Source organism: Fulmarus glacialis, unplaced genomic scaffold (assembly GCF_000690835.1).
Source record: "Fulmarus glacialis isolate BGI_N327 unplaced genomic scaffold, ASM69083v1 scaffold3742, whole genome shotgun sequence".
In the NCBI taxonomy this organism is placed as follows: Eukaryota; Metazoa; Chordata; class Aves; order Procellariiformes; family Procellariidae; genus Fulmarus; species Fulmarus glacialis.
In genome coordinates, this window is record NW_009198281.1 from 28,642 (window position 1) to 43,356 (window position 14,715).

The following is a 14,715-nucleotide window of genomic DNA, read 5'->3' on the forward strand; positions in this document are numbered from 1 at the left end:
GAGAAGGTTGCACTGGGAAAGAGCAGTGTAATTTGAAAAAGGAATTACATTGTTAGGGTTGGTCTCTTCCTCCAAGTCAGAAGAGTTGGAGAGTTCATCTGTGCTGGAGGGGATGGCTTCAAAATCTTCAAATGTGTCTAGAGATGGCATTTGCCTGCTGGGCCAACCTTTTCAAAGAAGATAAAACAAAAAGAGTTAGCTATCGGTCATTACCCTCTTTCAGACTCAGTCTTTTAAAAATTAATGTCACAGGTTCACTTCCCACTATTCCACTTACTGAATTGCTTGTACCTTTCTACAGGTTGTTCCCTGATTTTGCCCTAAAAATTACGTTGCAGCCATTATTCTGTCTCTAAAAACCTGTTCCACTTGCTGTCATCTGTGGGAGGGCAGATTGTGTGGCCACAGTGTGCATGCCCATCAATACCTTGAGTGTTTAGCATTGCTAAATCTCTTCAGTTCAGGAGGTACAAAAAGCAAGGACCAGGAATATTTCTGCAGAGCGAGCGCTGTAGCAAATGATAACTTTTGCTGACATGATTTTCAGAAAGCCATGCTCATTCAGTTTCCAGCTTTTATCTATAAATGCTTATCTATATGTTTATCTATAAATTGAAGTCCAAAGCCATTGAATTTTGGTTGACTTCTTATCTCCATCTCACCCCAAGGAGATATTACCACCTGAGCAACGTACAAGACTATACCCTGGAGCAGGCTGGAAGTGCAGGGAAGGGACAGAACAAACAACAAGGCACAAAAACAACCAGACCTTGGTGGTAGGTAGAGAAGATCTCATTAATATTTCTGCTGTTAGCAGTCTTATATTGCATGATTTGCATCCAAAAACACCCCAGCCCAGTGGAAGGGGCTTAATGAGAGATTTCCAGCCCAAGCACAACAACCCAGTGCAAAGGCAGGCCCAGAGGATGTGTCCTGAGGGAAATTCAGGCTGAGCCTTGTAAGACCTGCCTGCCTGAGGCTCCCATGATGGAAAAGTAACTCAGCCTCTTCTGTACAGATGGCAATCGTGATCTACGCTTTCCTTCACACTTGATGCCTGTCCCTTTTCTGACGGGGATGACTACAGTCCAGCTAGGAGGAAACAGACCTTGCATCTATCAAAGGATTCTGCAGCCCTGACAGATACAAGCTGAATGGAGTCAGTGAAATCACCATGTGCCTTCCTACCTAATGTACCTACTGTGCATTAGCTGATTCACAGGGACTTGGGCTCAGCAGATGCTGAATCAAGTTCTTTACAGCCAAGCAGTGCTCTGACAACAAGGCAAGGAGACAGATGCTCATGCAGTGGGATTATGCATAACCCAGCACTCACAACCCACAGCAAAACCTGGCCTGAGACAATACAAAAGCCAGGCAGTTCAGGCAGTAAACAGAAAAGCGATCTGATCTGAGAGAAATAGGTTTATTAAGCGAATTACTTAATCCCTCCCCATGCACGTCCTCCCTGCTACAGGCATTGGTTGGTGCAACACGTGGTCATGCAGCTCTGCAGCCCCTTCTCCTCCCTCCTGTTACCCAGGGGCTGTAACGGCCCCGACCACTGCAATTCAGTTACAAGAGAGACAGTGACCTTCTGCCACCAGAGCAGCATCCCCAGTTATAACCCTACAGGTATGGTTAGGTCATCCCTACTTTTCAAGGTGTAAACTAGCCTCTGACGTGCCTTTCTTGTGCTGGGCAGTGAGTGTCCCTGCCAAGGTCTATACCAACCGAGTTTTGAGACCAAAAAGACAATTTCAGTTACAGACTATGCAGCATATAGAACTGGATCCCATATTCTGTATCAGCTGAATCACACCAGCAAAATACTAGCAACTGTCTAAATGTACAAGAATACATTGATGCTAATTAGCTTTAAACTGCTGTAGCAATTTTAGTTCAAATTCACAGGTTGGCCCACAAACACAAAAAGAAAAAGATATCCCCTTCCCACTTAAGACAAAGCTTCAGTGATCTTTGGCCACTGTCATTTGTAGAAAGCATCCAAGGCAGAAACCTAAACAGCAAGTATTCCTTACAAATACATGCATCAGCCTTCCTCTTCCATACAAATTGCTATTCTAATTTCAGAGACTAAGAAATAGCCTAAGTTTTATGTACTTAATTCAAACTATAAAATAACACAGATCAAATTCTGAGCTCTCTGACATCAATTAAAAGAATTGTTTTCAGCTGTGCCTGACCTACAGAAAATCAGAATCTGGAACATTGTTTCTATACCTGCTAGTGATCCAAACTTGTTCTTTTATTGCTTTCATGGGAAATAATATTCATTAAAAGAGAAAAATCTCTTTAAGTTAAAGAGAGTAAATATTATCATAAGTTTATATTACACTCTCAAATTGAGATGATAAATGTTTTAATTTTGTTTACCTGTCTGTGAAGCAGATCTAGGTACAGGTCTCGTGGTGGAACCGGTATTACATTTAGTCTGGGCCAATATGGTGTTCTCAAATGCATCTGTGACAGGAAGTACAATTTTGTGTCTTCAAGGTGAAACAGTGACCAGTCAACCAGTACAAAGTGAATTCCTGTATCACCCTCTGCAACTGGTAGTCTCTTTAACAAACAGGTGGACTGGGGTCCAACAGTTACAAAAGAGGAGACACATGACCAGCACAAATGAGTGAAAAGACAGCAGCATTCCACAGAAAAACTGTAAGTCTGAGAAGGACAGAGAACAGCCAAATGAATCAAACAGAAATATCGATGTTAATTAAGGAAAACGATTGCTGGGTGAACAGTGCAGTGTTCTATTTCACTACAGCTTCTTTACACATTTTTAACATATTTTCCTTGCAGCATTTCAAATCATTCTGTAGGTGATAGTATATGATTTTGAACTCCATCCATACAGCAATGAAAGGGGACCAGGGAGGGTCTTCTTCCCAGCCAGAAATGAATGATCTCACTCTTGATTAAAGCAACACAATTTTGGGGGGGAAGTTTTTATCTAAGTAAATCAAATCCTTTGAGTTAACTCTGTCAGAGCTCTGGCAATAGCAGCAATATCTTCTGCTAAAGGGATGACAATGTTCATTGTTTCCTACTTAAAGAAACTCAGTCTGGTGAGGAATGCTGTGCAGTAGGACCATGTTTTTAACCAGTGAGGATCAACTCAGCTCTATCCTACGGATAGTACTTGCACTTTGAAATACCCCCTGTCTCTGCAGCCACATGGTATGCTGAGATCAGAAGTATCTGTAATTGAGGAAAGTGAGGTATAAACACCACAGTTTGGGAAACTCTGGTGCTGGGTGCCAGGATGATTCCAAACTTAGTGCCAGGGGCCACTGGCAAGAGGAAATATTCTGCAAACAGCAAAACCACTATTTCCTCTGCTGCCTCTGAACTGTTTCTTCCAACCTCTGTTTCCAGTGTCCTCTTCTACTGGGAGTGACATAGGAGATGATAGTTCCGGTATGTCACCAATTCCATCACTGACCTGGCCACGTGCCCTTTCTACTGACCTTTGGTACAGAGCAACACAATCCTAAGAAAGGATTCCTCAGCTTACATCTCTCTCCTCCCTGTCCTGCAGCAAGGGTACCCGACTGCTTGTGCCCCACAAGGCGACATGCTCTGGCAAATCCTATTCTAAAGGGAAAAGCTGACAATGGAAGCTGGTGATTTTCCAGTGGCTGGGCAATAACATCCCAGTTTAACTCTTTGGTATTGTTTATTAAACAGTAATTGATGAATCTGCTGCAACAAATAGGTGGAAATTCTGCTTGGCTGAAATGAAACACTGCACTTCAAATGGATATTAATGCACAGTCTAGTCTCTCCTCTAGTCTTCATGCACATGGTTCCTGCTCCTCTTATTAGGTATAGACACTAACAAGGGAAGAGGGATGCAAGCGGCCAGACTGCAGGTGAAGGTGAAAAGTAGCCCCTTGGCTCCCTGCTGCTGCGTTCTACGGAGTGAGGTAGAAGCCAGGCAGAAAATCCAGATCCAGATCACAGTCTAGAGCATTACTTCCCAAAACAGGCAGAGAACTGGGGTTTTAATTTAGGCCCATCCCTAGGTAAAAGTTGGTAAATATAACATGAGTGCAGGGGACAGGCAAGGGGGTGACAAGCTGTGTTTATCACAGTTAAACAAATAAACTGACACCAAACCCCTAATGGACTCCAGTGTCGTCTGCCAGCAGTGATGAGATGTGAAATCAGTGAGTAATATCAAAAGATTGCCAAACAGGTTTTCATGCAGCATGGAAATACTCATACCTTCAAACCCCAGGGGAGTTGGGTCACTCTTTATTTCATGTCTCTTGACTTTAACTGCAGGAACAAGGGGACCTGTGTGAAGTTTGCAGAGTCACAAGGCTGTAAATATTGTTAAAGGAGAAACTTGCTTTCCCATTACCTGGAAACACTACCTGCCTAACATTTTCCGTTTCACCCAGAAAAATGACCAACCCCTAAATTTTAAGTGGTGAAGATAAACACTTCTTTGATGTGGATAGGAAACAGGCCCCTTTTTGCAAAAGGCCTTAAGACATAGTAAATGTATCTGCTTCCAATGAGGTTTCACAGAAGTTTTCTCTCGTGCTTGTCCAGGAGATGGCACTAACCCAGGTAGACTCACAATCTCAGCTTTCTACCCATGAGGCTGGTAGGGAAGAGCCCACAAAAGCCAACACTTCTGCCCCACAGAAGTGGAGGGCATCCATCACAGGTCCCCGTACAGTGCTTCTCCTGTGTCCTGACCCCACATGTGGAGGACTGGTGATGTGACGGAGCTGAGCTGCTAGCAGTGAGGATCAGTGCACAGCAGTATGCAGTAGCCTTTAATGAGACTATCCAAACACCCTGGCTAGACCTGCATTTGGCTAATGCTGAGACAAGACTCAGGCTTCAGTTCTTTTGTCATCTGAAATATTTTCTTAAAGCAGATGCTGTAAATAAAACACTTAATTGAAAAGCACTGATTTTGTTTTCTAGCGTTTAAAATCATTACAAAAGTAGTTTGCTCAGCATTCCAAAAAATTGCCAATAGTCTTATGGTGGACAGGATCCTAGGACAGGATTTTTTTTATATGAAACTGTAACAAAGTTTGAATTTCATTGTAATTCACGCATGGTCTCTTTGACAAACCACACTAAAGAATAACCCTTGGTTGCCCATTCTTTTTCTACATACATGCTTCTTTCTGTTCCCCAGCTTAGGAAATCAGTATTAGGAAATCATTCAGTCTTCCCCTAACATAGTAACTGATCATGTATTTCTGAAGCTGTTGCCAAGGACAGAAAGCTATAAGAACCTCTCCTCCTGTGTATGCCTATCATTTCCATGTAGTGATGTTGTAGTGTTACGGTCTAAAGAGGTTGGCAAAGAAACATTGTAGATAGTGGTAATATCACGTCCTTCCGCCAATAAACCCCACTGCGCTCTCATTTCATGACACCCTGGAAGTAGGTCGTTTCAGATACCTGTTGCTTCATTGCACAGTCAAGGATACGGTTCATATACTTCACAACTATTTAGAATGCACTACATCGAGTACTGTGCAACCTTCTTCCTGACAAATATATAGCAAAGATTTTTATACAAATGAATTCAGCCATTTTTCTTTCTATTTTGGTTTGTGAATTGCCCTGCAAATCTTAAACTTGCAAATCAGTTCCTCCACTTCATTCCAGGAACTGCCAAAAGACAATATATTCAGAATTCGATGTAAGACCATATGTTCTGTTTTCAAAAGTAACTCTGACATGTAGGCATGTGTGCCTACAATCCTACTGATTTTCAACTCAACCAGCTTGCCCAAATGCATGGGTTGCTTTTGAGTTTAAATGTAGGCACTAGTGCAATAACTTAAAGTAAATTTTGTAAAAGTGCCTTTTCTCAAAATAATTACAGCTCAAAAATATAACTTTCATAAGTTCCCACACAAACTGCATAGAGTTCAGTGCATTCTAGGCACCCAGCTCCCTTACACGTGTCTGAAAATTTCCTTGCAATCGTAATTTCTAATCAAAACTGTGATTATGCTAAATATTCTTAAAACTGGTGTCTATTGCTACTCCATTTTTGGCTTCATTTCAGGCTTTCTTACCATCTGATGTCTGCTACACAATGAGGAAATCCTCTCCTTCCTGAAAGCAAAAATCCTAAACAGCTTTAAGGAAATGAAGAAATAATTTCTATTGAATTTCAGTTAATCCAAACCAGGGAGAAATTGGAAACCTAACCCCACATCAGCCAAAAATTAATCCAGTTTCCATGGAAATCAGCACCACTCTTTGAAGCCTATTATGGAGAAACTGAGAAGAGACATTATGTATGCTGGCAGCACACCTTGATATACATTCAAAATGTCTTGGCCTGCCTCCCTGCAGGTGTTATACTGGTCCTGACTCTTCTTCTACTGGAACCTCCTGCATTTATAAAAATTGAGCATGATGTACTCACTCTGTGAACAGCATTTGACAGTAAATGTATCAGTCAGAGGTAGCTAAGCAAGCAGCATGACGGTACCTTTGGTCACAGCAGAAGCATTAACTGTGGTGCTGATGGAGGAGGCTAGGGAAAAGCGACGGGTAACTTCTCTTTCCTTAGATTCTGGATCTGGGAGAATAGACAGACGCAATGCAGGGCAGGATTAGAGGTTAATAAGCACTGAGGGTAAAAGATGTCCAAAGCAAAGCAGCAGCTGGAAAAGGGTATATAAAAGGTAGGTTGCTCCTCTAAAACAGCCAGGAAAATTACCCTCAACAAAGTGAATAACATAGAAAAGGGTTTATATGAACATATTTTTTCAAAGCAATTCCAATTGCACCAATTTTAATACTTCAGAAGGGAGACTTATGCCAATTAATATTTTAGCAACCAACTAGTCTAAGTACAGCTACAAAGCACAGAGAGATGAGCATGATGGTTAGAATGGTGTGTGTGTCTACAGATGAGGTTTGGGTTATTTTAGACACTGAACTGCTTGTTCTGTGATGACTGACCTGAAATACACTGAAAAACAAACATGAATGGTTTGGAGTTCACATTTGTCATTTCTAGACGTTAACTGTGTGAATGCCTGAAAACGTTCTCTGAGTCTCCATCCGTACTGGTGCAAATCAACTTGGAGAAAGTGAAGACAACAGAGCTTTTTTTCGTTTACTCCAATTAGGATCCTGCCTTTTCTCAAAGTCCGCTCAAGAATGAAGACACAACTTCCTCAGATTTCACTGTGCGATCTGAGTAGCATTTTTGACTCAAAATGTTTCATAAACAGATCAGAGGTATAAATGGATGAACTGCCTGCTAGCTTCAGAGAGCACATGATGTTTCAAAACACGCTGAGGTCATGACGCAGTTCTTAAGAGATCTACAAGCACATCAGTACACTTCTTGCACCTACCAACTACAGCAGCACCACTTGGGAGAAAACATTGCTTGCCAACAAATATTTCAGGATTAACTTTTTAGTCTCTTCTGCTGAAAACACTCTAAGCACATGTGCTGCACTACTCAAGTGAGTATTTCCACTGAGACATGAGTAAAGCTGTTCATATGCTTCATATCTCAGTTTCAGTAAGATACTTGAACACTTAACTCTACCAGGACACAACCTCTGTTGAAAATGGTATTAGAAATGGCTTTAAATATTCTGTTGAAGATTTTCAGATTTGTCCAAAACTATTTGTGTTTTTCATGTTTTGATTTTTAAAAATATCAAAGAAATACTTATGTAAAAATTAAATAGTTTTTTCTATTTTCACTGAAAAAAATTCCTGGGATAGGCGAAGAGTTATTCCACACAAAACTCTTTGTAGCACATGTTTATATGCTTTGCTGAATCTTAGCCCAGATGTTCCCAGATGGTGCCTGTGATTCAGAGGGACTTTTCTATTCCAATTGTCTTCTTTCTTTTATCGTATCTATCTTCTTTTCTCTCTCTCTTTTTTCTCATGGTTAACTGGCATACAGCACTGGAGTAAAGTAAGTTTCAGGTGATTTAAAATTTCAGGTTTAAATACCCTGTGCAGAACTATACTACTGTGAAGATTTCCTTGCCAGGGATCTTAAAATTCTCTTTCCCATTCCTCATCTTCACATTTCCTTATTTTAATGTTCAGTCACACAACATTTCTCTTTACTTTGTTTTTTCCATATTTCTGCGTAGTAAATGTCACATTCACTGTATGTTTCCAGTGGAGCAGAAATTAGCGTGACTGGTTGCACAGCAATTCCTACAATGTTTTATTATGCCAAAACATCAGGAAACTGTATTAGCTCCTTAAAATCTCAGTGCAATTTTAACTGTAGATTGGCTACTGCAAAAAAGACTATAAATTCTCTATCGGCCAATGCACTTCCATATCAATTTACTCATAAAAGCACATATATTCAAGTACATAGTTATTCACACCTCCTAAAAGGCTGAAGAAAAATGAGAGGTTAAACTCTCCTCTCAGTGATAATTACAATGGAATGACTCCACATTTAGTCTTCTGTAACTGCCCTTATTAAAATACAAAGAAATTTTCACTTTATAACTATGGTGTTGGGCTACATTTACACCACATCATGCAGCTCTTAGAGACACTCCAAGGAATTCCTTGCCAACTCCAAGGACTGTGAGCTTGGCTCTGCAAACGAGGACAGCTAATGCCGACCCAAGCCGGGAAGATGCAGAGTGCTACGAGTGTGGGCTTCCACACACTTTGGTGTCAGTTCTGGTCTGGCTGCCTTGCGGTCTCTGCACTGATGGAGTGCAGGATGGTAAAGTTTCTCCTCCAGACATCAGCATTTCTTTGGCCAAAACACCAAAGTGCTTATATACAACTTTTTCTACCTCATCATCGCCAGCCTGGACAGACAGTTCAGCAATGCTTTGAACATCCATGCTCCACTGCCAGTTGATATCTATCAGGCAATCTTGGTTTTCCCCTACTTAGTCTTGTTATTTTATTCTTTAAACCTTCCCTTTTATGTGTTCTGGACATGAACAGACACAGTGGGTCTGAACCAAAGTCTGCCCAGCTCAGTATGCCACCTCTGGCCATGGCCAATAACAAATCCTTGGACAAAGGGCTCAAGAGCAGGACAAGCTCTTACTGCAGTAACTTCTCACAGCTTCCAATCTGCCTTAACAGCCAGTCCGTATAGTGCTAACACAGCTTTGCATCATCACTGCCTACAGAAATGACCACACTCTGCAAATCATCCAGGCTATTTGCCAACTGGTTTCCTCTATGCCAGGCCCAGATTAGCAACTGAACAGCACAAGAAAGTGAAATGGGACATTGTGTAACGGAGGTGCTTCACAGGAATCTCAAGTAACCAGACCCAGCAAGTCTTTGAGCAGAGAGTGCCTACAGCTTAGGGGATATGAATTCTTCTGAACCGTGCTTTGCTGTTGGAACACGGAATGACTGCATAAAATGCAAGACATTTCATGTGACCAGAAAAATTCAGATAAAAGACCAAAAGAGGCCCAAACCAAAACTGCAGATCCAAACTTGCCCAAATTACTGCATTTCTGAAATCTGTATTTTGTATTTGATTTATCCAAGTCACAGGATCTGAAAACCACTCCCTTTTTTGTATTCAGAACATTGAAGTGGTTTGTCCATCTTGGATCTCACTACCAAGTGCAGCCTTAATCTTGCAGCCAGAATCTTATGGCTGCTCTGGCTCTTGGTGTATTCTCATCTACTTTATAACATTGTAATTTTTATTCTTTCATCTTGCTTCTTCCTCCTTTGATGTTCACCCTCTCTATCACTGCACACTAACCCTTTGTCTCACAGAAGAAATAATTTATCAGAACAGGAGAAAAGTCATAAAATAACAATAAAAAGAGTAATTATATTATATTTGCAGAAAGTAATTGGAAATAGTAATGCAATTTCATTTCTATTCACATTTCTTTCTTTCCTCTAAAGTCTTTTCCTTGTACAGCCATCACAGGAACATGCAATGCTCTCTACTCATGGATATTAAGTCTCTTCTAAACATCTGTGCACAAAGACTCAGAACACACCATTTTACAGTGTCATATAACATAATTAAGTAGAAATGGCAATAAACCCCAGATCTTCTGAATTCCAGTTCCTCAGTATAACCACTAAGCCATGGCTAAGCAACATTTGAAAAAACAAAGAGGTCCAACCAATGAACAATTTAACACATAAAAACCTCATGTGGCACAACACAATGGTACTCTTCCCTTCAAGCCAGTAAACTGCTGAAAGAAGTTAGGTTGGTGGTTTAAAACATGTTCACACTTTGGCCCTTGAGAGAAATGGTTGCCTTGCCAACACCGCCATGGGAGCAATTTTTGGTAACAGCATCTTTGAGAAGAGGAGCCATATGTGTGTATCAGACAGGAGCATTTTGGTGAGATGCAGCAGCACTTTAGGAAATAGTGATGGATGGCACTATGGGATGGAGAGAACATTGTGGGAGTGCGGGGGACAGATGGCCAGAGACCAAATGCTGCATGGGGTGATTTTACCTTTGGGTGGAGCTCTGCGGTTGGAAAGACCTTGCAATGTGAATCGCTTTCTAGCAAGCGCTGTGCGCTCAAGGTTAAGGCTGGTGGAAGCATCAACTAGGAGAGAGAGGGAGAGGGAAGAGAAAAAAGGAAGGAAGGGTCAGCTGTTCAGCGTATGGGAAAGGAAAGGTTAGCACTGGATGACAAAATAAATAAAAAAATTTTGATTCAGTTCAAGCCTGAGCAAGAGCTAATCAATTAGAAAGGTGACATGAGGTCAGGGTGATTAAACCAGCTGAGCCAAACAGAGCCCCTGGGTTGAGTTTGGCTCACTGAGTTTTAATGTAGACCAACAGCAACAAAAAAAGAACAAAGAAAAACAGGTGAAGGGATGTAGCTCTCATCAAAGGAAAATACAGTTTAGCAGCAAGCTCATTAAAAAGGATCTAGTGACTTTTACAATGAAAACACATCACTGTGGTTGGAACAGCAAGGTTGTAGGGAACAATAAGAGAAGAAGCCTTGCAGTGCAGGACACGTACAGCCAGCCAGTGTTGCGAGCAGTCCCACTTCTGCTATCCAGTACTAGCACTGAAGAGCCTGCCATCATCAGCCCTGTGGCTGATACACTCTCAGCCTTACCTGCTGAAGTCTTTCTAACAGCCTCCAAAGCTGGCATATAGTCATGCATTTGATCTCATGATTTGCTGGGATGTACGGAATGCCATGCCAGCAAAGCTTACATGCCAGGCTCCTACATGAATAAGCCAGCCATGCTGCCTGACAGTCGCCTTTATAGAGATAAGTCACAGATGGATCTAGGTCCTGAGACTCTGGGTTTGAAAGATACTCAGTTACTTGCATTGCAGGAAAGAGGTGGACCTAGATCAACCCCCCAAATCCATGCATCCCTGCCAAATTCTGCATCTGCCCCTTTCTTTGTGTGGGCAGGTAGCACACAGAAGGTTTATGGCAAAGGAGCAGGAGAAAAGCCATGTGTTGGCTGCCTGGTTCTGTGCCTTTAGGATTTAACCACTAGCTTTCTCCTCCTCTTTATTTCATACACTGCCAAGTGAAAATCATTAGAGGCACAAATGAAGACCAGAAGTACAAAGGGAACATGAAGAGACAGTGAATCCACACTGATGGACAAGCAACAAACAGACAAGCTGTGCTTCCAAAGGAAAGCGCATCCCATCACTTCCTGATTTGCAGCCAAGATAATCCAGGATCGGAGGTGCCTGCATGCGTAGGTGGGTGTGAGATGAACAGATTTTAGCAATACAGAAGATTTATGTCGGTGTGGTTCAGCTTCTTCCAGCCCGTGGCCTGATGCCAGCTCTGGGCCAGGCAGGTGCATCTGGTGAGGAACTGCCACCGAGCAGCAGTTTCAGCGGTGGGGCTGCCCACAGGTGCACTGGGAAGCATTTGACTTTCAGACTGCCTGTGTTGGCCTAAGAGCCGTTCCCTGCCATGGCTGCTCCCACTGCCAGGCAATCTTTGTAAAGATACTGTAACTTATAAAGAATCCATAAACTGGTATATAAAATATCTTTACTTTCTGTTTGTGTAGAGAAAAAAAATCCATAGTATTTGATTATCACAGAGTCATGCAGCAAGTACAACCATGCGTGTGTATAGGGGGAAGGTTTATATGCTAGTTCTTTAGCTATGCAATTATACCACTTCACTGACGGACCCTTTAGGATTTCACAAGTCCCCACAGCTTCCCAGCACCAGCCAACCACCAGGGACTGGTCTCTAAAGACATGTTGTCTCCACTTGAGTTATTTCAAACCTTTTCCTTCATTCTGCAGGTATACCAAATAATCCCAGAAACCATTTCCAAACATAGTAAGAACTAAGTCCTGATGGGCAACAGGTTGAACATGAGCCCGCAATGCATGCTTGTGGCAAAGGCGGCCAACAGCATCTGGGCTGCATTATGCAGAGCCTTGCCAGCAGGTCTGGGGAGGCGATGCTTCCCCTCTACTCAGCACAAGTGAGACAAACCTCGAGTGCTGTGATCTGTCTTGGGCTCCCCAAAACATGAGAGACATGGACATACTTGAGTGAATCCAGTGAAAGGCCATGAAGGTGATTAAGGGATTACAGTAGCTGACATGAGGAGAGAGTGGGAGAGCTGGGACTGTTCAACTTGGAGAAGAAAAGGCACAGGGGGATCTTATCAATGTACATAAATTCCTAATGGGAGCAAGTAAAGAAGATGGAGCCAGACACTTGTCAGTGGAGCCCAGTGACAGGATGAAAGGCAATGGGCACAAATTGGCATATGGGAAATTCCATTTTAAAATAGTAAAGGACTTTTTTTACTGTGAAGGTGGTTAAAGACTAGGACAGCGTCCCGAAGGCGGTTTTGGAGTCTCCACCCTTGGAGATATTCAGAACCCAACTGGACACGGCCCTCAGCAACTTGCTCCAATTGACCCAGCTTTGAGCAGGGTGGTTAGACTAGGTGGTCTCCAGAGGTTCCTGCAGGACTCGACTCCCATACAGCTTCAAATCAGTGAATCTACCAATCAGGTCCACACAAAATACTGTTTTATATGTAGATAACTCAATCACAGGCACTTGTCCATAAGAATAATGGAACTGAAATAGCTTGCTAATAGTGCCCTCCCCCTCTGTACCATAGAAAGAAAACAGTATTTTAAAATAATTTGAGCTATTGGGAGTATTACAGTCAGTAGGTGGCACAGAAGAGACAGTTTTGGCAGAGGACCAGACTCCGTGCTGCTTCTGTACTGCAGACTAGCACAGCCACGAGGGCCGCACCTCTGAAAACGGGACCTAACCGTACATTTAAAAGCGGAGTCCCCGCGAGAGGCTCTGGTGCCTCCCAGGGCCACAAATCACCGTTTCGGTGGGACATCTGGAGCCGGACGGCTCTTCCCCCGGCGCCCCGCACAGCGCGCTGCCCCGCCGGGAGTGAGTGGTGCGGGGCGCTGCGCCCCGCGGGGTGGGGAGGCTCCCGGCTGAGCCAGCAGGAACTACTGCAGCGGGAGCCCTGAGGAACGGGGCATGGGAAAGCAGAAGGATGAAAATCTGCATACAGGGTGATCCCAGTTCCCACACTCTTGTGTAAGTTGGACCGGTTGAAAAATACCAATAATTTTCCTGGAACTTTTTTTAAAAATAGGGTTTATGAATTTCAAATGAAAGACTGCTTTTCAACTTTTTTTAAAAAATTATTTTTTAAAAATCATATTTCTAAAAAAGAAGTTTTTACTTAATAAAATCGGATTTTTTAATGAAGAATCCATAACTTTCTTGCCAGAATGAAAACTTATTGCAATGAAAAATCTTTTGGTAAATAGCCTATTTTTCAAAGAAAAAAATATTCAACATTTTTTTACCATCTCTGTTTATAAAGGGGCCTGCTGTTACTTTAAGCCTGATTTAGACATTCATCTCTTCTTTTAAGACCTCACAATTTTCTTTTTTATATTATTAGAAAAGTCATTGCTCAAACATTTCAAAACACTACCTAAAAGAGAAACTGATGTTGAAAGATTTTCTGTTCCTGCTACTGTCAGATGACATCCAGTTTCTTTTTAGTATTCATTTTAACCTACATTGTACAGAATACATCTACTGTATTTATGGCCTCAAATAGTGGAGGGACTTTCAGTGATCGCATGTGTGTTTATTTACTACACGCTAGAGGGGAACCTATACACAGAGGAGGCAAAAAAATCTCTTCGACATAAAGCAAAGAGATTTGTTAGCAAAGTCCATTGACAATCTTAATATTAAATATGGCTAGAAACCAACTTAGCCAGGATATAGAAGGTTAAAACACACATACTATCACCTGAAAATTCTGTTTTTAAAAAACACGAGTTGTATAAAGAGCACTGTAATGCATCAAAATTCATACTTAAAAAATCCTAATCTGGTAACACTTTTTGGTGTTCAAGAAGTTTCACAGTACAGTCATACAGCTTTGCAGCACTGTTTTTTTTTATGTTGGGTTTAAACAACACACATTTAAAGTATCCTCATCAAACTCTAGAAATGAGTGTGCAAAATTAAAAATACTACCCTTTGGAAGCAAAAAGCTCTGTGTCAGAACTCCTACCTCTCTTTTGTCTGGAGCTGGGACTGGAATTCCTGTTTTTATTGTTAGATGCTTCCACGTTTGATGTCTCAGATTTGCTTTCATATATACTTGATGACTTCCTGCTATACCTGTGGACAAAAGAAATACAAAAATAGTTACATTCCT

The 14,715-nt window shown here is 41.9% G+C and overlaps 1 protein-coding gene across 1 annotated transcript in view; it reads right to left on the bottom strand.

The window, feature by feature from the left end:
* The window catches only part of LOC104073145 (guanine nucleotide exchange factor DBS-like), a gene marked incomplete at its 5' end in the record, with an annotated part of 31,198 nt that overhangs the window by 2,967 nt on the left and 13,516 nt on the right, over nt 1-14,715 (bottom strand). Inside the window, 6 exons of the mRNA XM_009572826.1 lie at nt 49-167; nt 2,398-2,484; nt 4,255-4,326; nt 6,509-6,598; nt 10,488-10,583; nt 14,569-14,678. Coding sequence (XP_009571121.1) covers nt 49-167; nt 2,398-2,484; nt 4,255-4,326; nt 6,509-6,598; nt 10,488-10,583; nt 14,569-14,678 — 574 coding nt within the window. The remainder of the gene's footprint in view (nt 1-48; nt 168-2,397; nt 2,485-4,254; nt 4,327-6,508; nt 6,599-10,487; nt 10,584-14,568; nt 14,679-14,715) is intronic.